Source organism: Protopterus annectens, chromosome 4.part1 (genome assembly GCF_019279795.1).
Source record: "Protopterus annectens isolate FY-2018-M chromosome 4.part1, PAN1.0, whole genome shotgun sequence".
NCBI classification, from domain to species: domain Eukaryota; kingdom Metazoa; phylum Chordata; order Ceratodontiformes; family Protopteridae; genus Protopterus; species Protopterus annectens.
The window spans coordinates 514070193-514095694 of NC_056734.1; the positions used below are offsets into that span (position 1 = coordinate 514070193).

The 25502-nt window shown below is 44.4% G+C and overlaps 1 protein-coding gene across 1 annotated transcript in view; it reads left to right on the forward strand.

The window, feature by feature from the left end:
- LOC122801243 (high density lipoprotein binding protein) overlaps positions 1 to 25502 on the forward strand; it is a 1918659-nt gene that overhangs the window by 801499 nt on the left and 1091658 nt on the right. Inside the window, exon 14 of the mRNA XM_044070795.1 lies at positions 789 to 902. Within this exon, the coding sequence (XP_043926730.1) occupies positions 789 to 902 (114 nt within the window). The remainder of the gene's footprint in view (positions 1 to 788; positions 903 to 25502) is intronic.

A 25502-nucleotide genomic window follows, 5' to 3' on the forward strand; every position in this document is an offset into this window, starting at 1 on the left:
ACTCTAACATTTATTACTTTCCTGCTCTGCATATATTGTTCCCACAATTCCCATTCTTTGCAGTTTGCGCCTTTTCTTTTTTAAAGATCCCTGTTCCAGTTGTTTTATCTCTGTTACTATATTCACTATTTCTAGTAAAGTTGATCTAGACTTTGATTTCCATTTTCTAGTAAGTGCTTTTTGGCAGCTACCATGATTAGTCTTAGCCAGGCTTCACGATGTCTGTCAAATTCTGTAGCATAACTCAGAAATAATTTCCCCATTCCAATCTGCTAACCCAGCATCTCCAACAGAGTAGTCTGCAGGGAATCCCAAAAGTCTACCAGCTCATTACACTCACCAAAAATGTTCCCAGCTACCTCTTTCTTGCCTGTCACACCTCCAACATTTGCTATCCACCTGAGGAAAAATTATTTGTAGGCTACATGGGGTATAAAAATACCTGTGTTTACACACTTCCAGGCAAAGATCCATGCTGCCTTTGTAGTCTTGGTTTTGTATAATACCATATGTGCTGGCAAGGACACATACTGTGAAACTTTGAAGCTAGAATGTGGAAGCATTTTATACTAGGCTGCATCTGTGGAAAAATTAGGAATTCCCAACAGTGGACTGCAGAGCATTTCTTATGGTAAGTTCTCTTCTGCCTTGCTTTAGTAGCGTTTTTTACATGTTTTGTGGCTTAAATTACTTACGTGCTCTTAAGAGTAGATGTGCAAACCTTCCCTAAAGCTATTAAATCAATATTTGTATCTCCATATAATTGAAGATTTTTTTTTCCTTTTTAGGTCATAATCAACTTTCCAGATCCAATGCAGAAGAGTGATATTGTTCAGCTGCGAGGCCCCAAGAATGAGGTTGAGAAATGTCACAAGTTTATGACAAAGATGGTGGCAGATTTGGTAGGAACATTTTTAATACAATTTATTTTTTTAATTGGAATCTTAAAATTTGGTTGCGTGTAGAGTACATCACACAGTAGCACTTATCTGGTGTAAACAGTGGTACAAGTGGTATATAGGATTTTATCAATTCTCCCATTGATAGACTGTATCTGCTGAAACAGATAAATTATAGATAGCTTTGATAAGAAAAGGTTTCTGTTGTGCATAGTCTTGTAAGGCACTGCGAAACTTTTTTGTGCTTCAGTTTTGGGCAGAGGTGAGTGAGCTTTCTGCACCCAAATCATTTACCTCCATGGCTGTGAATTAACTAAAATTCAAGCCAGTCATTTAACATTCTAAAAACAAGTCTGACTTATGTGATTGTTACTTCCAAGTATTTTACATTATCAATGGTTATGTAACATTTTGTAGTTGTGCAGGGTGTATTCAATTTCAGATTCTTGGTTTATCCTTTTCAGGGTCATGGGAAAGCCAGAGACTATCCCAACCCATGATGGGATTGGAATAGGCCAGAACGTTCTGATAATTTGCATGTACACTTGCAGGCAATTAGTAGGATTGGCTTTTCATCTACAGCATATGAATCTGTTGCGATGGGGAAAGTGGACCACCTGACAAAGATCCATATGGGCACATGGAGAAGGTGCACAGAAGGCACCGCAAACAGAAGCCACACTGGAGATTAAGAGCTGTGAGATTGCATTAGTGTCCTCTGCACACCTTTGGGATGCAGCATTAGACAAATTTATTGGCACTGCAGTACATGTACGTAGTCTATGTTGGTATATTGTAGAGTTCCATGTGTAATCCAGGCAGTAAATTGCTTAGCGTCTGCCTGGCCATGTTGATTATCATACTACTCACTGTTCCCAAGTTTTCTGGGATTCCTTCCTGCAGGAATATCAGTGGTTGGTATGACTTGGGAGTTCTACCTTGCTTTTGTCTTCATCCATATCCAGCTTTGTCTGATATGGAGGATATCTGAATTTTTTCTCCCCAGGTGGCATGCTTGTACTAGTGTCAGTTCAGAGATTGACTACTTCTAGGGTTCCAGATGTGTACCTCATTTGAAGTTTTGTTTCTGCTTTACTAGTGTTTATGGATGTCTTTGTAAAATTGTCAGTTTAAAGTGGAGGAAACAAATCTCAAAGATTTCAATATTCTTTTGTCAGGGCTTGGACTATTGAGCATATTGCAGATTGAAACAGTCTTGCATCACATGAAAAATCTGTGAGACTTTGAAAGCTGCACACTTGCTCCTACTCTGCCATGGCATTGGTCCAGGCCTTTTCTAGCCCTGCAAAATGTAAACATTTCTAGAAGGGTCATAGGAAAAAGTGAAGGGAAATCTATTTAATCCTGTTAGGATTTCTTGGGCCAAATGACTAAAACTTCAAGTGAATTTGCAGCCCCCTTATTTTGGAGTTTCTTAAAATTTAAGCCTTTAGTGTGACTCTGTAGGAAGCCACTATGTCTCTTGCTACTGGAATGTCCTTGCAAGCTGAGTCTGCAGTGCTTATTGGTTGGTTGGTCTAGAGGTCTCTAAGGGCTTGGGGAGGACAGTTGCTGGATTGTTAGGAAAGGTGAGGGCAGTATCCCTGATGCTACTGGTTTTTGAAGTTAGCAGAGACCATATAAAGGTATTGAGTGCTCACCTGTGATCCTGGAGGCTCTAAAGTGGGTACTACGTTATTTGCTGAGATCAAAGGTGTCCAAGCCAAAATTGATGACTACAAGCTAGTCACTGCAGAGATTTGAGCAGAGTGTTGTACAGAATTACCTAGACTACATCCTACAAGCTGTTTCAACAGGCCTGAGATTTCATAAGTTTTCTGAAGTCTAAGCAGCCAGCTTTTGAGATGGTTATCGTGTTAGGAACTCCCTTAAAGAAAAGGAAAATAAAACCCATCCTAGAAAGACTCACACAGCCCTGATTTAGAGGCGAATGAACTAACATGCAAGAATTAAATGTCTCCCGCTTTAGGTTCATAGGCTCATTGGTTGGTACTAGGCTATTGGCCCTAGGGCCTATACAAGTCTAGCCAAACAATTCTCTGGATATTTCTTCCCACAATATTTACTTCCCTGGACCCCTGTCTAGCTGGGCGACTGACAGGAATTTCACCCCGGGGATCACATCAACCATCCAGTCGTCAAGGTTCCTTTTGAGCAGGGACAAGGAGGCACTCTGCTTGACGTGTATGGACAGTCTGTTCCAGAGTATGGGGAGTCCGGGTCAGGAGCCTATCCTTCCATCATGTTTTGTTCATTGTGGTGACGAGGTTTAGATCCCTGGAGCGTGTGGCTCTGAGTGATTGGAATTTCTTTAAGTGGAGCATGTCCAACGGCTTGGGGTTTGACATGGCCTTGTACGTTAAGCATGGATCGCCTCTAAGTAGATATGCCAGAGTATAGCTGGAGTTTTTTTAGACTGTCAGCATAGGGCATCTGCTTTACGCCTGTGATTCTTTTAGTGAGGTATTTCTGCGGCCTTTCAAGCTGTTGCAGATGTCTTGAGGTACATACCAAACTGGGTGTTTTACTCTATAATGGGTCTAATGAGGGATGAGTCTAATTAGGGGTAAGTACAGTGGGACATTGATTTTTTTTTCTGGATGAAAAGCTCAATTTATTTTTCTTTTTTTCTTTTTTCTGGATGAAAAGCCCTTGGTGATGAGGTGTGCCACATGGGATTTCTTGACTGTTGACAATGTGGTTATCGAAGGTGAGACCACTGTCCACCTGTGTTCCCAAGTCTTTCATCACACTTTTGGTGTTTAGTGTACCGCCACCTATGTGGTAATTCATGGGTACAAGGTTTTTCCCAAAGGGGATAACTATACATTTCTTGGCATTAAGCTTGAGCCCATGGCTCTGGCACCAAGTGTCTGTTTCTGTAAGGCCCTTTTGTAGACTATCCACATTTGGAGATTTAGTAATGGCTCCCAGTTTGCAGTTGTCTGTTAACTTTGTTAGCCAGAGTCCCTGTTAGTGTTGGCCTGTACTTCAGAGAAGTAGATGCCAAACAAGAACAGTCCCAGGACTGAACCCTGAGGTACTCCACTTGTCTGGAGCTCGATTTGGAGTCTGCTGCTTTTACAGTCTGGGTTCTGTCAGTAAGCCAGTTGGCAACCCGAGTGACGTAGGGATTTATACCCAGCTTAGTAAGTTTATCTATGATTCCAGAGTAGGGGATGGTGTTGAATGGCTTGGCGAGGTCCAGATAGGCTGTGTGGACTGCCTTACCCTTGTCCACAGCTCTGGAGACTGATTCGAAGAAGTCAGTCAGGTTCAGGAGACGAGATCGTCCCTTCATGAACCCAAACTAGGTGGGGTCCAGTGTTTGAAGTTTGCCATTGTCTTTGTTTATAAGTTCCATGATAATGCGTTTCATGCCCTTGCAGATCAGGCTTGACAGACTGGGACGGTAGTTCCCGTGATCCAAGGTGGATTCCCCCTTGTGGAGTGGGATAACTGTACCTGTGCGCCACTCAGTGGGCACGAATCCTAAGGTAAGGCTATGATTTAAACATAACACTTAGGTGAGGTGCCAGTTCATTTTGTAGTTCATGTAGTACACAGCCCGGGATGTCATCTGGTCCCCATGGCTGCTGTATTCTTAGCTTTGGGAGAGTGTGGTTTCTACCTGTCTGGCCGTGATTACTGGAATTTGGCAATCTTTTGGTATTGAGATGGGCCCTTTGGGGGGGGGGGGTGAAGCCACTAGATAGATCTGCCAGGATATTGCCAATATCCTTGGGAATCAGTATATTAAATGCCATTCTGTTGTAGCTCACAGCAGATCTGAGCATTGCCATTTAGATTTGTGACATAACTATATTATGCCTTGTGGTTGTCTTTGGAATCTTTGGCAATTTTATTTTCATAACTAGCTTTGTAGGATTTTGAGGCATCTCAGCTTTACTGAGACTGGTAAGGGAGTTTTTTGCATCCTGGGATTTTCCTCTCTTCTGCAACAGCTTCTTTCTTCTGTTGTATAATTTTACAGCAGGGGACCACCAGATTGGCTTCCTTATTTTGGAGGAGAGTATCTTGATGTTCTTCGTGTTTCACTGTTGCAGTCATTACATTTGGGTTATCTACCTGCAGGTAGCCCTCAGCCAGCCTGATTATCAAAGTCTTAGGTCCTGTGTCGGATGCTGTCTCTTCCATGATGTCAGGTAGTCAGTGGTATAAAGCATGCAGCCAATGCCATTACATCAGTCTTTCTTGCTGCGTGGTGCCCGAGGCAGAAGCTGTTCGCAAGTGCCGGTCAGCAGACTCCTGAAATTTTTGTTTTTGAGTTTCAGAACCGAAGATTTCAGAAAAGTTAAGTACCCTGTTGGGGATCCTTTTTCTTGCTCTAAACCAATGTCAGTAAAAGTTAACAATTGTATAACCTGTGGAAAGCAAATGCCTCAGATATTTATTCGTACTGCATTCCTTGCCTTGGCCCAGACCACGACATCCCTCGCGGTCGGTTTTGTGCCTTATTCAGTCCACTGTTCATATGTCTATTTTTGCAGCAAACTATTTCAGTGTTTTGTTTAATTATCCAGAAATGGCTTCAGTAAGCCATCCGACTACTGACATTCTGAAAAAATGTAAAGCTGGACAGACCACTTAGGTCCAAAGCTGCCGACTATGCTTCCGTTAAGCTAATCACCAGTTCGCCAGTACTCAGTGAGGCACTTTCGCAGCCTTTTGATACCCTCCACTTTAGATTTGCAGGCCTTTACTGGGACCAATTTGGATTCCGGTATGCCGCGAGATGCTTCTTCGACTATGGAACCTGCAGATGTCTCTACCTTGGATGGGTCCAGAGCCGCTGTGCAGGCACCGGCTTCTGAGGGTGTATTCGGGCTTACGGACTTGCGTTTCAAACAGACACCATCTTATTCAAGGACTAAAACTCGACCCATACCAAGAAATCCAATGTCCATACCGCATGGTCAGACCCATATGCCTAAAAAACAAATAAGAATGGCTGAAGACCTTTATTACTCTAATTAGGGGAAGCCAGCCTTCTCCCTTTAAGATCTAGAACTGATTTTCCTTCTGATTCTTCTGATCAGGTTTCTGAAATTTGTTTTTTTTGTTGACCGGGATTTGCCCTTGTCTACCTATGAGGATTTTGTTGCAGAGGACTCCATACCCTCTGCTTCCCCTCCAGAAGACTCTTCTTTTGGTGAAACCTTGCACACTCTTAGGGAGCATTTCTGCTGGGAAAGCTAGGATTACTGACTCCAAAAAGAGGCTTAGGGAATTCTTACTCCTACCTTAACACAGGTCTTTAGCTATCCCTCTTGTCCTGGACATTGTAGATGCCTTTTTGGAATCTAGCCTGGCCCCAGACACTTTACCTCCGGCTCCCAGAAAACCTGGCGGGTATTAGAGTACCTGACCCTCACAAGTTCCTCTAAGAATCCTACTGCGGACCCCAAGACCATTTCACAAGGACCCAAAGGCATGAAGGCTATTACTGCCAAAAACCCTACCCCCTCTGATAGAGATTCCAGAGCCCTGGACAGATGGGGTAAGAAGGTATACAGTTCTGCTACTTTGGCCATTAGGGCTTTAAACTGTCAGTTTCATATGTTAAAGTATCAGCAGCATATTATTGGACTACTTAAACAGAAAATGATTCCTGACTCTGTTGAAAGTAAAGAATTAACAGATTTAATGCATTCTGCTGAACAAGTTGGCAAACATAGTAAAAAACCACTGAAAGGCACAAGTTGACAACTTTGCGATGTGGTTTTGACTCTTTAGAAGCATCTTGCAGGGCTGCTGTCACTGGGTCTGTTAAAAGGCATGCTTGGCTTAAGGAGCAAAATTTGCCAGATCATGTTAAAGCTAAATTACTGGATGCTCCCTTAAATCAGGACCGCCTGTTTGGCAACAAAGCAGTAGTAGTAGTACTTAAAAGGATTGAGGAAAAAGCTAATTTTATGCAAACTGTTAAAGATTTCCTGCAAGTACAGCCTCCCAGATTCAGTAGACATTGGCCTTCTAAGAATTGGTCCTTTCCTGTCTCTCGCAGGCCTTCAGTCCAAACCCAAGAACAGCAGACCACCTAGGCTACAGTCTCAAGGTACTCGAGACTAAGCAGTGGGGGGCTCCCACTTTCAAAGCTGGAAGTAGTAAGACACCCCCCCCCCATGGTAAACTGTCACAATGACTTAACCTTAAACCTTCCAAGCCCTGCTCAACTGTCTGCCACCTTGGGGTGAAAAATTGACCTGCATGCAAAAAAGTGGGGACTCATTACCCAAGACAAATGGATTTTAAATAGTTTCCCATGGTATTAGATTCCACTTCTACCCCTTACCACCCCCAAACGGTTGGCCAGACCTACCCCCAAATCACTGGGCAGAGGCTCAACAGCAGGTTCTCTCTTCTAAGTATTGGGGCTATTCAGTCTGTCCCAGCAAAGGAATGGGGACAAGGTGTTTACTAAAGACTTTTCCTGGTACCCAGAAAAGGCGACTCCTGGCATCCTATCCTGGACCTGTCAATTCTAAACACATTTTTGGTAATCCCAAAATTCAAAATGTTAACTTATCAGCTGCTTCCCATGCTAGGCAAAACTGCCTTGTTGACAACATTGGACTTGAAGCTTACCTGCACATCCCAATAAGGGAATCTTGCAGAAAATACTTGCGCTTCAGAGCAGGCTACATGCACCATCAGTTATCTGCACTGCCCTTTGGCTTATCTTCTGCGCCCAGGGTATTCACAAAGTGCGTAGCTCCAGTCATTGCATTCTGCAGGCAAAGAAATATTCAAATATACCCAATCCTGGACGATTGTCTAATTCAGGCAGAAAGCCAGGACATACTATTAAATCATCTGGCATTTGTAAAGACACTGTGAACTTCACTGGGGTACACCATAAACGAAAAGAAATCACACCTAGTACCCTGCCAACAATTTGTATTCCTGGGAGCAAGCTTGAACAACTTCCCTGATGGCCTACCTCACACCGGAGAAATAAGTTTGACAGCCTACTTCAAACTACTGGCCACAAAGACCCAGCTATCTGCAAGGAAAATACTGCAAGCCCTGAGGTTCATGGCCTCTTGCATCCTATTAATTCCATATGCAAGACTGCGTATGAGGAAACTACAAATGGTATCTAAAAAGCCTATGGTGTCAACTTTCTCTGGACCTGGAAGCAGTGATTCCTATCATCCTGTATAGACAGAATTCTTTTGGTGGGCAGATGCCTGCTACCTCAACAAGGGACTGCCTTTCACTCTACCCCCTGCTACCCAAACACTAACAGACGCATCAGACTATCCATGGGGGGCTAACTTGGTAGTGCACTCAGGACAACTGGAACCAGAGTCAAATGCACCTGCATATCAATCAAAAAGAAATGTTAGATGTACAGAATTCTCTGACAGCCTTCAAGGACCATATACTTCTAGGACAATTATTGGTAAAGACAGAGAACTCCACTGTTATGTGGTACATAAACAAGCAGGAGGGAACCCACTCGTACCCTCTCTGCCGACTAGCCATGGCTCTGTGGAACACAGCCTTGAGCTACCAGGTGAACCTACAAGCTCATTACCTGCCAGGCGAGCTAAATTCACTGGCAGACTACCTAAGCAGAAATCTCATGGATCCACACGAGTGGAAACTGGAACCAAAGATATTCAACATTTTGAGAAATAAATGGAGGAGCCCAGAGATAGACCTGTTTGCCTCCCCTCAGAACTACCAATTGGACAAATTCTGCACACAGGCAAGCTTGGAAAGTGGATGCCCTGTCCTTCACCTGGGAAAGCTTCTCAGTTTATGCCTTTCCCCCTCTGGCTGTCTTGAAAGTTCTGCTAAAGATCAAACAAGGCAAGGACAATTCTCATTGCACCAGACTGGCCATGCCAACACTGGTGCCCCCTCTTGTGCAGTATGTCACTGCTGGAACCATGGCACCTGCCTCAGACCCCTTCCTTGCTGCCCCAGCAGGAGGGCCAGATTCTGCAGTCAGCTTCAAACCCTGAACCTTGCAGCCTGGCTAATTACCCGAGCTCTCCAATACCCTCCCTCAGTAAGCAAGTGCTGGATGTCATTCTGAAAGCAAGGAGGCCTAGAACTACAAAATCCTGTGCTGAAAAGTGGAAAATATACTGTTCCTGGAGCTAGACTTGGGGGAATGGCACAACAGTGCCCAGCTTACCGCATATTCAATATTTAACAGATGCTCCACAAGGGCCTTTCCTTCTCTTCTATTAAAATTCATGCCTCAGCCATTTCAGCACATTACAGTACTGAGCCCACCCCTTTTCTTTCACCCCTGCTGAAGCAATTTCTCAGTGGGGCCAAAACTTTAAGACCATCCAGGAGAATTTTACTCCAGCCTGGGATCTTAACTTTGTATTTGAAAAGCTCACTCTACCTCATTCTGAGCCAGCAGCAACTGCATTGTTTAAATTCCTTTATTGGAAAACAGCCTTCCTTCTAGCCATCGCTTCAGCAAGAAGAGTTTCTGAATTACGGGCCCTCATGGCAGTGGAGCCCTTCTATCATCATCCATGCAGACAAGGTATCCCTCAGGTCCAATCCTTCCTTTATTCCCAAGGTGGTATCCAGTGTGGCCCTTAATTAGTCCCATTAATTTGTCAACCTTTTCTAATCCACAGAACAAAGGAGAATGAATACTGCACTCTTTGAATGTGCACAGATGACCAAGATTTTATTTGGACAGGACTTAGCCTATCAGGAAAACTGAATAGCTGCTAGTTGCCTTTGCTGCAGGGGCAGAGGGGAAGGCCATGTCAAAGCAAACCATTTGTAAGTGGATAGGCCATTGCATTCATTTCTGCTATAAGCACCTTGGAAAACCTACCCCACGGGGGATAAAATCACATTCCACCAAGGCTGCATCTACTTCAACAGCCTTTCTCAGAGGTGTTCCTACCAGGGACATCCTAGAAGCTGCTACCAAGTATTACCACTTGACTATTTTTTCTAAATCCAGATCTGGTTTTGCCAAAGCAGTCTTGCATGGCTTATTAACTGGTCCTAATGCTCTTTTTAACTGCCTTCTCCCTTCCTTAACTTTGGGAATCTACCCAAATATGATTGCAACAGTGAAACACAAAACATAGTACAGTTGCGTACACTTACCATAAATGTAGATGTTAGTGTATTCACTGTTGCAGTCCTGGTTACCCTCCCTCCAGCCCCCTGACCTATATTGGCTATACCCTTAGTCTTGTTTACTATATTTGCTTTTTGTTGTAGGTGTAACTTTGTATACAATTGCTTCCCATTATGGGGGCACTTGACATCTAGGGCAAGAAAAACTGATGTGTAATGACTGCTGCATGCTTTATACCCCTGACTACCTGACTGTAATGGAAGAAGACCGCATCTGATGCAGGTCCCAAGACTTTGATAATCAGGCCGGCTGAGGGCTACCTGCAGGCAGATAACCCAAATGTAGTGACTGCAACAGTGAATACACTCTAACATATACATTTATGGTAAGTGTACACAACTGTAATTTCTGTTTGGGACGGCACGATTCATGCACGAGTTGATGCGCTCGTACAGTGCTTTAGTGTAGGATTCAGCAGTCGAACTTTCAGCTCCCGTCTGCATAGGAGCCATGATGTTTTGTCACTTCTGACTTAAGTAGCATGAAGTTGGCTTCGGAGAATTTTTTTGCAGTTTTTCTTACTGGGGTGGGATGTGGATGTCAAGGGTGATTTGCTTATTGTCAGACCTGACAGATGAGTGGGTGACCACTGGTGTAGATGCATCTCCCATGTTGGTAATGACCAGGTCTAGGATACTGGAGCCCCTGTTGGACTATGGATTAGTTGATCCAGGGTGTTGGAATTCATGAATTGCAAGAACCGTTGGGAAAAAAATGTTGGTAGAGTAGTTTTCCCAGTTAATGGCAGGGTAGTTAAAATCACCCAGTATTAGGGTGTTTGGTTGTATCTTAATATTCTCCAGTATGTTCCGAAAGGTGTAGTGAGAATATTGGGGTATGGTGGGGGATCTGTAGGAAGCTACAGTTTGAATTGCAGTCTTACCTAGTGTTAGTTGCACCTGGCGAATTTCAGATGCATTGTGTTGGGCAACTAGCCTGGAGGTGTGACCATCCTTGTGTGAAAATGGACACACTTCCACCTTTAGTGTTTTGGTCTTGGTTTGGTGGCCGAAAAGTGTGTTAAGAGTTGTAGCCTGGTATTTTGCAATTAGACTCTGACTCTGATTTTTGTGGAGTGTAAGGATATTGATGCTTTTATCTCTGAGCAGAAAGTTAAACATTCCTCTTTCACATCTGTACACTGCATATTTTCTTTGGAGAAAATCTCAGGTTGGTGAGGTTCTTCGCCCTTTCCTTGCTAAATCGATTGGCTTGTTTTCTCTCCTTCCCCAGAAATAATGATATGCAATAATACATTCCCTCCATGAAACTCTGCAAAGGATGCTGTAGATTGTGCATGGGAGTGCCAACTTTTATTTTGTTAGCTTCCATGAAGGTTGGTTTCTGTTAAATGCCCACCTAGTTGGGGTAGCTCCTTACTGCATCCTAGTATACAGGGTCTATAACATGACCTTGAAACGGCAAACACCAAACACCTATTCATTGATGCATGTATGTCGAATCCCAGTTAAATGAACAGCCAGATCAGAGTTTTTTTTCCTAGGGGAGAAAAAACTGTTGGCTGTCGCTGTGGATTTGCCCTTTTCCCCACTGTAGTGCAATCTTGGAGTTAGTATATTTAGTTAGTGTGGGGGCCACAGCCCCCCCACACACACACATTGGGGGTGTGGGGTTGATGCCCCAACTTCCTCATGTTTGTACTGGTGTATTGTGTTCAGTTGCTCCACTGATTTCTTTCCCTGGGAAAGAAATCTGTGATCTGTACATTCGGTTATCTGGGAGTTAGACATATTGATGAAAGGTCTATGTTAGTGTTTCGCTGTCATTACATTTGGGTAATCTGCTGGCAGGTTGCCCTCAGTCGGCCTGAATATCAAAGTCTTGGGTCCTGTGTTGGTTGCGGTCTCCTCTTCCATGACGTCAGGGGTATAAAACATGCAGCTGACGCCATTTTCTTTAGTCTTTCTTGCAGCATGTTGCCAGAAGCAGTTCGCAACTGCCGGTCGGCCGACTCCGGTTCTGAAACTCGAATGCGGAAATTTCAGAAGTCTTCAATTAAAGCCAAGTACCCCGTTGGAGAAACTTCTTGCTCCTTACTTATGTCAGTAAAAGTTAATAATTGCATTACTTGTGGGAAGCAAATACCTCAAGGATTTTCATTTGTACTGTATTCCTTGCCTAGGCCCAGATCATAATGCCTAGGCCCAGATCGATTTCTTTGCTAGATTTAACCAACACACTAAGTGTCTATAGCTTTGCTTCAAAATATTTGGAAACTGATTTAATTACCCTGAAATGTCTGACAGCAATCAGACTACCGGAGTTCACAAAAAACGCAAAGAAAAGGACAGACAGACAGAGGTCCAAAACTGACTAAGCTTCTAAGTCAGTCGCCGGTTCGCCTGTACTCAGTGAGGCGCTTTTACAGCCCCTGATACCGCTGCTTTCGAGTCGCAGGCCTCTACTGAGACCCATGTGGAGTCAGGCATGCCGCGAGATTCTCTGTGTATTGTACCCACAGAAGTCTCTCCCTTGGATGGGTCCAGAGTCGCTGAGCAGGTACTGGCTTCTGCATTTCTATAGAAAACGGGCGCCAGCTTCAAAAAGACGCAACTTCTAAGGCTAAAAAACTGACGCATAAGCCACGTGCTCAGGCCTCTATGCCCAAAAAACAGATTATCAAAATGGCTGAAGACTTGATTACCTTTATCAGGGGTTCCCAACCCCCCTGATAAGAGGCCCAGGCAAGACACTGATTATGAATTTTCAGATCAGGTTTCTGTTTCTTCTGATTCCTCTTCTGATCAAGAATTTTCTATACCACCCTATGAGGATTCAGATGCAGAGGAATCAATCCCATCTGCATCTCCTCCTGAAGATTATTCTTTTGGAGAAACCTTGCATACTTTAAGGGAACATTTTCATTGGGAGAGTCAGGATTTCTCAATCAAAAAAGAGGCTTGGGGATTTCCTTCTTCCTCAGCATAGACCTTTGGCCATACCTCCTGTATTAGATATTGTTGTGTTTTCGGAATCAAGCATTGCTCCAGATTCCCTACCTCCGGCTCCTAGTAAGCCAGACAGATATTACAGGGTTCCTGACTCCCACAAATTTTTATTCAAAAATCATGCTCATCACAACCTCAAATCATACACATAAACACACAGACATACTCGGCGGCTCTGATCAAAAATCTACCAAAACAGCAGAGGCCACCAAAGCAGACACCCAAACAACCACCACCTCAGAACACAACACCTGCAACACATAGACCTCACAGTCAGAGTGTCAAACAGTCACAGCCCTTAAGGCCAAACACAATGCCAGACACACTAGTCATTGGTGACTCCATAGTCAGACACACTGACGTCCGCCACCAGACTGAGTAAGGAGAAGGTCACAGTAAGCTGCCTGTCGGGCGCTAGAATCCGCCACATAACGCAAGCACTCAGGTCTCTCAACAGCAGGTACAAATATGACTCAGTCATTGTCCACGCTGGTGTAAACTACCTGAGACGCACCTCCTTGGACTACATGAAAGAGACATTGAGGAGCTCTCTGATTATGTAGCCCAGGCAGGTATGACCCTGACCTTGAGCAGTATCCTACCTTCACCAAGAATGATGCCACAATACAGAGATAAGATGATCAGCTTTAACAATTGGCTTAAACTCTGGTGTCATTCAAAGGGGATCCAATGTCTGTCTGCCTGGGATGACATGCTGGACAAGCCACGCTGCTTCATAAGGGACGGCTTGCACCTGTCACCCTGGGATTCCGGATATTGGCAAAGGCTCTTGCCACCCCATAGTGCCTTTTTAGGCAAGGCTCAAATTCTAAACCTACCACCCTAGAACACAAAAAGGAAAAAACTAAGGGTAATGCTGCTCAATGCCAGAAGTCTAAATCTCAAAATGCACACTCGAGGCCCTTCTCAGTATGGAGAACATCGATGTCTGTGCAGTGACAGAAACCTGGTTCAAGGCTCCTGAGAGCACCCCAGCACTATCAGGTTTTACCTCTTATCATGCGTTCCCGCCCCAAAATCCGGACAATACCAAGAAAGGAGGGGGGGTATCCATATTCATCAAAGACACCCACACCTCAAGACTGGTGGCAACGCACGATGCATCGGAGACCATCCAGGTGCAATTAACCATAGGCAAGACTGCTCTGCAAATTGTAGCATGTTACAGGCCACCCTCACAAACTCAGGAACCTCACATGGCCTTCCTGAAAACACTAGAGGGGATAAATGCATCACCAAACACCATCATACTAGGTGACTTCAATTACCCTAATATAGACTGGGAACACTACTCAAGCCCAAACACCCTAGCCCAAAAGTTCCTGGAATTCATAAACTCAAATGCCATGGAACAACTAGTCACCATCCCCACAAGAGGAGAAAACATACTTGATCTCATCATCACGAACATGGGAGCACAATGTTCAACACCAGAAGTATACCCCTCACTGGTGAGATCAGATCACAAACTAATCTCGCTGGAGGTCCTCATCCCACCCCCACCTGAAATAAAAAAGACCACAGTAAAGAACTTCTTGAAAGCCGACTTCACACTTCTAAAGACTAGTGTGGTCTCCTTTAAGGCCCCCGAGCCGACGGAAAACAGTACTCAAGCCGCTGAATCACTTACAAATGCCTTCTACCAGCACCTGCAGGACTGCATGGATAAGGCAATCCCAAGCAAAACAAAGACTCTTTGTACCAAAGGCAAGCGTCCACTCTGGTGGACCCCAGCCATAAACAAACTCTACAACAAAAGGAGGAAGCTACTACAAGATAGAGCAAAATCCTTAAAAGGTAAGACACCCTTGATCACTATAAGTAAAAAACTAAGAGCTCTCATAAAATCATCCAAAGCAAATTTTGAGAGAAAAATAGCTAAAGACTCAAAAGACAATCATAAGGCCTTCTTTAGCTATGTTAGAAACCTGGGAGGAAACTCCCAGATATGCTCAGAACTAGTTCAAAATGATGTGAAGATTACTGATCCTACAGACATTGCCAACATACTGGCTGACAGGTTCAGTGCAAACTTCTCCCCTCCCCAAAAGGAGAGATATCTATACCAAGCGATTGCAGCCCCCAAACATCTCAACGCCCAAGTGAGAACTGCTCTCTCCAAAGCAAAAACACAGCATCCATGGGACCTGATGGTGTCCCCGGCTGTGTGCTCCACGAACTCAATGAGGAATTAAACCCACAGCTAGGACAGCTGTTTAATCATAGTCTTACCTCTGGATACGCACTCCAGGAGTGGTGCACTGCAACTGTGGTCCCACTTCACAAAGGCGGTGCCTCCACCGACCCTGGAAATTAGCCCATTAGCTTGACAAGTCTTATCTGCAAAGCCATGGAGAGGATCATAATGGACCTCATAAATAAAGACATAGGGAATTTGCAGACTTTGGATCCATCCCAGTTTGGCTTTGTCAAAGGCAGATCATGCCTTCTAAACTTGGTTGACTTTTTCAAACAGTCACCAAAGCCATTGATGAGGGAAAGGCAGTCCATACAGCCTACCTCGATCTGGCGAAGGCCTTTGATACAATACCCCACTCGGGTATCATTGAAAACTCATCAGCTTAAATGTTAACCCATACATCACAAGATGGGTTTCAAACTGGCTGAGTGACAGAACCCACAGGGTCAGAGTTGCTGGCGCCATGTCAGACTCAAAGCCTGTCACAAGTGGTGTACCACAGGGCTCAGTCCTGGGCCCACTCTTGTTTGGCATCTACTTTTCCAAGTACAAGCAAACACAGGAGGGTTATGGCTGACAAAGTTTGCAGATGACTGCAAACTGGGCCATAGTAGAAAACACATCTGACACAGATATCCTTCAGAAGGGTCTCACAGAAACGGATAACTGGTGCCAGAGCCATGGCCTAAAGTTAAATGCCAAAAATGCATAGTCATACCCTTCGGGAAAAACAAGGTTACCCCTAGCTACCAAATAGGTGGCAATCCACTGAGTACAGAAGAAGTTATCAGGGACCTGGGGACCCAGGTTGATAGTAGTCTGTCATTCGACACCCATGTAGCTAAAGTGGTTAGGAAGACCTTCTACATTGCCCACCTTATCATGAAGGGATTCTCATCTAGATCAAGGGAGGTCATAGTCTCCCTATACTCATCACTCATCAGACCAATGATTGAGTACAATGCCCCATTCGAATGTATCTGACCCGACACTTGCAGCAGCTGGAGAGGCCACAAAAGTTCCTCACCAAAAGGATAAAGGGTCTCAAACATCTGTCCTATGCTGCCCGACTGAAAGAACTCAAGTTCTATTCAGTCGCCCGCTTGCTCAGAGGTGACCTTTGCCTAACATACAAGGCCATGTCAAACCCAGATTTGATGAATATGCTTCACCTCAAAAATCTAGATCCGCCAGAGCCACAAGGGCGCGAGACTTAAACCTCGACACGGCTATTAATAGGATGTGCTGGAGGGATAGATTCATCACCCAAAGACTCCCTATGCTGTGGAATAAAATCCCGGTATATGTGAGGCAGAGCACCTCGCTGGCCTTGTTCAAGAGAAATCTTGACCAATGGATGGGAGATCGCAGATATACCCCAGGGATTACCTCAGTGTCACTGCTCAACAGAGGCACAGCAAAATAATGGGTATAGTTCCCCATACTAAAGGGGTGGCGTAAGCCACAAAACTATGGGCTAGGCTTGTAAATGCCCTCGGGCAGATAGCCTAGTATGAACCTATGAACCTATGCTGTTGACCCTGAAACTCTCTCTCAGGGTCCCAAATGTGTAAAGGCCTCAACAGCTAAGAATCCCTACCCCCCCTCTGATAGAGATTCCAGGACACTGGATAGATGGTGAAAGCAGGTTTATACGTCTGCAACCTTAGCAATTAGGGTCTTAAACTGCCAGTTTCATATACCTAAACATCAACAGCATGTTATAGGATTATTGAAACAGACAATGTTTATTTCTGAATGTGTGGAAAATAAAGAATTACAGGAATTATTGCGTGCAGCAGAACAGGTTGGGAAGCATACTTTGCAATGTGGTTTTGATTCCTTGGAGGCCTCCTGCAGGGCTGCATTAACTGGATCTGTGTTTTAGAAGACATGCCTAGCTCAAGGAGCAAAATCTGCCTTATGTTAAAGCTAAATTGTTGGATGCACCTTTTACAGCATGATACTCTGTTTGGTAAGGCAGAAGAGGTTTTAAAGAAAGTGGAAGACAAAGCTAAGTATGCACACTGTAAAAGACTTCTTAAAAGTGCAGCCACCAAGTTTCGGTAGACACTGGGCCTACAAAAAATTGGTAGTTTCCTGTGTCCGACAGAGCCTTACGGGGCAAATCCAGGCGCTCAAAAGGCTCTAGATACCAATCACAGGGATTTTACAGGTCAAAAGCGATGGGGTGCCTTTATCTCTAAATCTGGAGGAAATAAAGCACATCCTACAGTAAACAGTCTCAATGAGTTCCCTCTGCCATCACCAAGCACTTATCTTTTGGCAGCCCCCTTAGGGGGAAAATTAGCACTTCGTGCTCAAAATTGGCAGTTGTCAAACCAGGACAAATAGGTATTAAATATAGTATCCCAGGGATACAGATTTCATTTCCATACCTTGCCATTTCCAAACGGTTGGCCAGATCTGCCACAATCAATGGGCAGAGGCACAGAAGCAAGTTGCATCCCTCGTGGATATGGGGGCTATTCAGCCAGTACCAGAACAGAAAAAAGGACAAGGGTTTTACTCAAGACTGTTCCTGGTACCCAGAAAAGATCATGCCTGGCGCCCGATACTGGATTTATCTATTTTGAACACATTCGTAGACATCCCAAAATTAAAAATGCTGACTTGGCAACAGCTTCTGCCCATGCTGGGTAAGAACGCTTGGCTAGTGACTCTAGACTTATAAGGCATACCTGCATATCCCAATAAGGGAATCGTGCAGAAGATAACTCTGCTTCAAGGCTGGTTTTATGCATTACCAATTTTGTGCACTGCCCTTTGGCTCATCTACTGCACCCATGGTCTTTACAAAGTGGCTGGCTCCAGTAATTGCATTTTGCAGACAAAGAAGCATACAAATCTATCCTTAATTGGATGTCTCATTCAAGCAGAAAACAAGGACATTCATCTGGCATTTGTAAAAAGCCTTCTAAACATGCCTAGGGTACACAAACGAAAAGAAATCACAACTGGTACCCTCTCAATATTACATTCCTGGGTGCAAGCCTGAATACAACTGCCCAGATGGCTTGCCTTACGCCAGACAAGCAGACAACTGACTATTTACTTCAAATAGATGGCAACAAAAACCCAGTTATCTGCAAGACAAATTCTGCAGGCTTTGGGGTTCATGGCATCCTGCATTCTACTAATTCCATATGCTAGGCTGCATATGAGGAAACTATGGTGGTATCTAAAAGGTTTATGGAGTCAACATTGTCATAGTCTGGAAACAGTGATTCCTTTCATTCCCTGCCTGCAACAGGAGTTTTTTTGGTGGGCAGAGACATGTCACCAGAACACGGGACGGTCTTTCATTCTACCCCTTGCCACACAAACCCTAACTACAGATGCATCAGACTATGCTTGGGGACCCACCTGGTGGGTAGATGCATTCAGGGCATATGGAGCCCAAAACAAATGCATCTGCATATCGACCAGAAAAGAGGTGTTAGCTGTTCAGAAAGCCCTGACAGCCTTCAAGGACTTACTTCATCCAGGACGACTGCTGATAGACTCAACACCACGGTTATGTGGTACATAAACAAGCAGGGGGTTACACATTCCTACCCCATTTGCAGACTAGCCATGGCGTTGTGGGAGACTGCCTTGACTTACCAAGTACATCTTCAAGCTCATTTCCTGCCAGGAAAACAAAATACTCTGGCAGACTACCTGAGCAGAAATCTCATGGACCCTCACGAGTGGAAAGTGGATCTACAAGTCTTCATCATAACAGATAAATGGGGGAGTCCGGGCATAGATCTGTTTGCCTCTCCCCAAAATTATCAACTGGACAAATTCTGCACAAGGACTTATCACAGACAAGCATGGAAAGTGGTGCCCTGTCCTTCAGCTGGAAAAACCTGTCCGTCTATGCCTTTCCTCCTCTGCCTCTTCTTCCCAAGGTCTTACTAAAGGTCAGACAGGAAAAACCAAAAATTATCCTAATTGCCCCTGACTGGTCTCGCCAGCACTGGTACCCAATTCTAAGGAATATGTCAACTCCATCCTTGGTACTTGCCACAAATACCTCATCTACTGTCTCAGCAGAGCAATCAAATTCTGCACAATTGGCTCCAAACTCTGAACCTGGCAGCATGGCTGATCATGTAATTATCCAAACACCTCTCAGTAAATCTGTGATGTCATTTTGGAAGCCAGAAGGCCTAGTACTAGAAAATCTTATGCTGATAAATGGAAGAGATTCTGTGCTTGGAACCAAGCACAAGGGACGGACACAGCAAAGCCAAATATTCCTCAGATTTTACAATACTTGACTGAGATGCTTGACAAGGGCCTGTCTTTCATCAACAAAAATCCATGCCTCTGCCATCCCGGTTCATTACAACACAGGGCCTCCGATCTTTTCTCATCCTCTGCTAAAACAGCATCTTACAGGGACCAAAAATTTAAGGCATCCCAGAAGATCACCAACTCCTGCATGGGGCCTCAGTTTTGTGTTGGAAAAGTTCACCCTGCCTCCATTTGTACCAGCAGCTACTTTTGATATAAAGTTTTTATCTTGGAAAACTGCTTTCCTTCTGGCAATCACTTCAGCAAGAAGGGTTTCAGAACTACAGGTCCTCATGGCTGTGGAGCCTTATATTACATTTTACCCGGACAGGGTGTCCCTCAGGACCAATCCTTCCTTTATGCCTAAGGTGGTTTCCAGTGTGGCTGTTAACAAAACTATTCATCTGCCAACTTTTTATCCAAATCCGCAGAACAAGGGGGAGTGGATTCTGCATTCCTTGGACATACACAGACAACTAAGATCCTACTTAAACAAGACCAAATCTCTAAGAGAGTCTGAGTAGCTACTGGTGGCATTTGCTGCAGGATCAGAGGGGAAGGTTATTTCAAAGCAAACTATTTCAAAGTGGATAAGCCATTTACATCATGGTAAACCTGTGCCCAAGGGAGTCGGGTCACATTCCACCAGGGCGGCATCTACCTCAGCAGCTTTTCTCAGAGGGGTACCAACCAAAAACAGTCTAGAAGCTGCTATTTGGCGCTCTTTTCATACTTTTACAAAGCATTATCATTTGCCTGTCTCTTCTAAGTCAAGGGCAGGCTTTGCCACTGCAGTTCTGCAGGGCCTTACATAGCCGCTGCTAATGCCATTTATTTCCCTTCTCCCATTCATAGCTTTGGGATTCTACCCAAATGTAATGACTGCAACAGTGAAACACTAAACATAGTACAGTTGTGTACACTTATCAGAAATGTAGATGTTAGTGTATTCACTGTTGCAGTCTGGGTTACCCCCCACCATCCCCCTGTTTTCTAGAACGTCTCTTTCCTTCACTATATTCTACACCCTTTGTGGTGTATTTGCTTTTAGATGAAGGTAAAGTTTACTATTGCATTTTTATATGGAAGAGGAGACTGCAACCGACGCAGGACCCAAGACTTTGATATTCAGGCCGAGAGGGCAACCTGCCAGCAGATTACCCAAATGTAATGACTGCAAACAGTGAATACTCTCTACATTTATGGTAAGTGTACACAACTGTACTTTATGCCATTTCGAGTTCATGATACACACGTGATCTCCTCAGTTCAGCATAGGATACAGACTGTAGCATTTTACTATTTTTGGTGCTAGAGTTCATACCCTGGAAACAGTGGTTAGGACTGTTCATATCGGGGCTTAGTATTCAGCTGTTTCCTCCTCCTCTACCATATTGCAGTCCTCCTTAATTCATAAGCTAGAGAAGGTTTGGCCTTCCCAGAGTCTTGGCTTGGAAGATTTTTTTTTTGTATGGTCTCTGTCTTTTACAGTAGGCTACCATGTGGTCTGCTGTAACATTACTATTCTAAGTGTGGACAAGGGCTAAGCTAAGGTTCACGTTTTGTACAGGACTGCATGGCTACAGCTTTCTTTCATCTGTCTAGTAGTTTGTTTTGGATGTCCCCTTCTGTAGGAGTGTATTTTCTGTTCGTTAACCTTTTAGACTTAAGGGATGTTTTTTGAAAAGTTATTGGGCCTTTAAACTAATCTGGAGGATTGATGTGATCCCCCCGCCCTCTTTCTGCATCTAGCCAACCTATAAGAAACCCCTTCACAGACTGAGAAGCCCCCCCCCCCATGTGTAACTTTGTTTTTCTTCTCCATATTGCCAGCAGTCACTCAGGTGGGGATACTGTCACCCCAGCAGTCTTGCTTCTGACATTCATTTCAGTTTTAGGAGACGTTTCCAAGTGTGCCTCAGATTTGAGCACAGTTACCAAGCACCTGTGGGTGCTTTTGGTTCCTGATTACATTGTCTGTGACTGTTGGGGGCCACAATAGAACAATTGCTACTAATAAATGAAGCTGCCTTGAGGCTTTACTCATATGGGGCCATGGAGACTGATTCTTAAAATAAACTCCATGTGTTAAAAATAAAAAAAAAATGACCCAGTTTAGGGGATGTGCTGCCAAACCACCCTTGGGATCAGAGTGGGTAATTATGTATAAAAAGACAACATATGTGTGTTGATAGGGGTCAGTCGCATCGTAGCCATTGGAATTAGAGCCTTCCTGGATCAATCTTCTGTTGGGTTGGTTGCCTTTTCCCCAGTTTCTAAGTTGGACCAGATTTCTAGTAGAAGGTGGAAGGTTCTTCCTGACAGCTGCAGTTAGTAAAGAAAACCTTTATCTGCATCAGTAAATGGTACCATTTGGAGCCAAAGAAGGCACTCTGACTATGATTAGGTTTCAGCTATTTTTCTGAGAGGAAGTCATGTCTGCCTTACTCTGAGTAGAAGAACTGAAAGGCTCCAAATGCTGTTAATTATTGCTGTAGATCAGGGTTTTCTTACTGCAGCTGTAAGGGGAAGAACCTTTCACCTTCTGCCAGAGATCTGCTCTAACTCTTAAACTGGGGAAAAGGCAAACAACCCAGAAGAAGATTGATCCCGGCAGGCTCTAATTCCAACAGCTGTAATGTGACTGACCCCTAACAACCCACATAGGTGGGCTTTTTTCTTTCTTGTTTAGAGTAAACACAAGGATTCTTTTCTGCAAATACCAATATTTTGCTCCCAACACCTCTGGTGATATGATGGGGTGGGTCGGTCTCTGTAGGAAACGGACCAAATTCTGGATGGTCATGGCTCAATCTGACTTATTGAGGAAGGTTTATTGGATGTGCTGTACAAAACCCAGACGCATCCTGTCTCAGATGGACAGGTGCTCCAGGTTTCTCTTCTGTTGGGAGACTATCCTTTCTAGTTCAGAGCTCTGACCTTTGTCTCACCACAGCCTCCCCTGGTGTTCACCAAATATCTGACTGTGGTAACTGCCATTACCTTAGTGCTCCTTAGGCCCAATTTCTTTTTAATTTCTCCAAATGTTTGTGCTTCTAATAAAGGCATTAAGGCGACTACTGCCAAAAATCCTACCCCCCCCCCCCCCCGATAGATTCCAGGGTCCTGGACAAATGGGGTAAGAAGGTATACACTTCTGCTACTTTCTTCTATTGGGGCCTTAAACTGTCAGTTTCATAAGTTAAAGTACCAGCAGCATCTTACTGGATTACTTAAACAGAAATTGAGGTTGATTCCTGACTGCTGAAAATAGTGTTAAAGGATGTAATGCATTCTGCTGAACAAGTTGGTAGACCTACTTTGCAATGTGGTTTTGACTCCTTAGAGGCATCTTGTAGGGCTGCTGTTACTCTGTCTGTTCTTAGAAGGCATGTTGGCTTAAGGAGCAAACTCTGCCAGATCGTGTTAAAGCCAAATTACTAGATGCTCCATTAAACCAAGACCGCCTGTTTGGCAACAAAGCAGACGAAGCTCTTAAAAAAAGATGGAGGAAATAGCTAAATCTATGCAGACTGTTAAATATTTCCTGCAAGTACAGCCTCCCAGATTTAGTAGGAGCTGGCCTTCTAAAAATTGGTCCTTTCCTGTCTCTTCCAGGCCTTCTCTTTCCAAATCCAGGAACAGCAGACCACCTAGGCCACAGTTTCAAGGTATTCGCAGGACTAAGCAGTGGGGGGCTCCCACTTCCAAAGCAAGAAGTAGTAAGACTCCCCTCATGGTAAACTGTCACAATGACTTAACATTAAACTTTCCAAGCCCTGCTCATCTGACCGCGCCTTTGGGGGGGGGGGGGAGATCGCCCTGCATGCAAAAAACTGGGAACTCGTTACCCAAGACAAGTGGGTTTTAAATATTGTTTCCCAAGGATACAGATTCCACTTCCACACCTTACCAACCCCAAAAGATTGGCCAGACCTACCCCTAAATCAGTGGGCAGAGGCTCAACAGCAGGTTCTCTTTCTCGTAAGTATCAGGGCTGTTCAACCTGCCCCAGCAGAAGAATTGGGACAAGGTTTTTACTCTACTTTTCCTGGTACCCAGAAAAGACAACTCCTGGCGTCCTGGACCTATCTATCTTAAACACCTTTTTGGTAATTCCAAAATTCAAAATGCTAAGTCTTCATCAGGTGCTTCCCATACTGGGCAAAAATGCTTGGTTGGCAACATTGGTTTTAAAGGAAGCTTACCTGCACATCCCAATAAGGGATTCTTGCAGAAAATACCTTTGCTTGAGAGCAGGCTACATGCACTATCAGTTCTCTGCACTACCCTTTGGCTCATCTACTGCGCCCAGGGTATTCACAAAATGCCTAGCTGCAGTCATTGCATTTTGCAGGCAAATAAATATTCAAATATATCCATACCTGGATGTTTATCTAATTCAAGCAGAAAGCCAGGATATGCTGTTAAATCACCTGGCATTTGTAAAGAAACTTCTAACCTCGCTGGGGTACACCATAAACAAAGAGAAATTTCATCTAGTACCCTGCCAACAAATTGTATTCCTGGGAGCAAGCTTGAACAAAACTTCCCAGATGGCCTACCTCACGCCAGAGAAACAAGTTTATTTGACAGCCTTCTTCAAATTACTGTCCACAAAGACAGTTAACTGCAAGGAAAATACTGCAAGCACTGGGGTTCATGACCTCTTGCATCCTACTAATTTAAATGGTATCTAAAAAGCCTATGGTGTCAACATTCTCAGGACCTGGAAGCAGTGATTCCCATCATCCCTGTATAGATGGAATTCCTTTGGTGGGCAGAGGCCTTCTACCTCAACAAGGGATTGCCTTTCACTGTACCCCCTGCTACCCAAACACTAACGGACACATCAGACTATCCATGGGGGGCTAACTTGGCAGGGCAGTGCACTCAGGGCAACTGGAACTCAAGTCAAATGCACCTACATATCAATCAAAAAAATGTTAGCTGTACAGAATACTCTGACAGCTTAAGGACCACATCCTTGCAAGACAATTATTGGTAAAAACAGACAACACCACTGTTAAGTGGTACATAAACAAGCAGGGGGGAACCCACTCATACTCCTGCAGATCAGCCATGGCTCTGTGGAACACAGCCTTGAGCTACCAAGTTCACCTACAGGCTCAATTCCTGCCAGGCAAGCTAAATTCACTGGCAGACCTGAGCAGAAATCTCATGGACCCACACGATTGGAAACTGGAACCAAAGATATTCAACTTTTTGAGAAAAATGGGGGAATCCAGAGATAGACCAGTTTGCCTCCCCTCAGAACTACCAATGGAACAAATTCTGCACAAGGATTCCTCACAGAGAAGCTTGGAAAGTGGATGCCCTGTCCTTCACCTGGGAAAGCCTCTCAGTTTATGCCTTCCCCCTCTGCCTCTCCTCTTGTAAGTTCTGCTAAAGATCAAACAGGACAAGGCAAGGACAATTCTCATTGCACCAGACTGGCCACACCAACATTGGTACCCCGTCTTGTGCAGTATGTCACTGCTGGAATCATGGCAACTTGCTCAGTTCTCTTCCCTGCTGTCCCAGTTGGAGGGCCAGATTCTGCGCAGTCCTCTTCACACCCTGAACCTTGCAGCCTGCCTAATTACCTGAGCTCTCCAATACCCTTCCTCAGTAAGCAAGTGCTGGAGGTCATTCTGTAAGCAAGGAGGCCTAGTACTAGAAAATCTGATGCTGAAGTGGAAAAGGTACTGTTCCTGGAGCCAGACTCTGGATTGGTACAACAGTGCCCAGCTTACCGCATTTTCTTCAATATTTAACAGAGATGCTCCACAAGGCCCTTTCCTTCTCATCTATTAAAATTCATGCCTCCGCCATTTCAGCACATTACAATACTGAGCAATTCCTCAGAGAGGCCAAAAATTTAAGACCATCCAGGAGAGCCCCTACTCAAGCCTGGGATCTTAACTTTG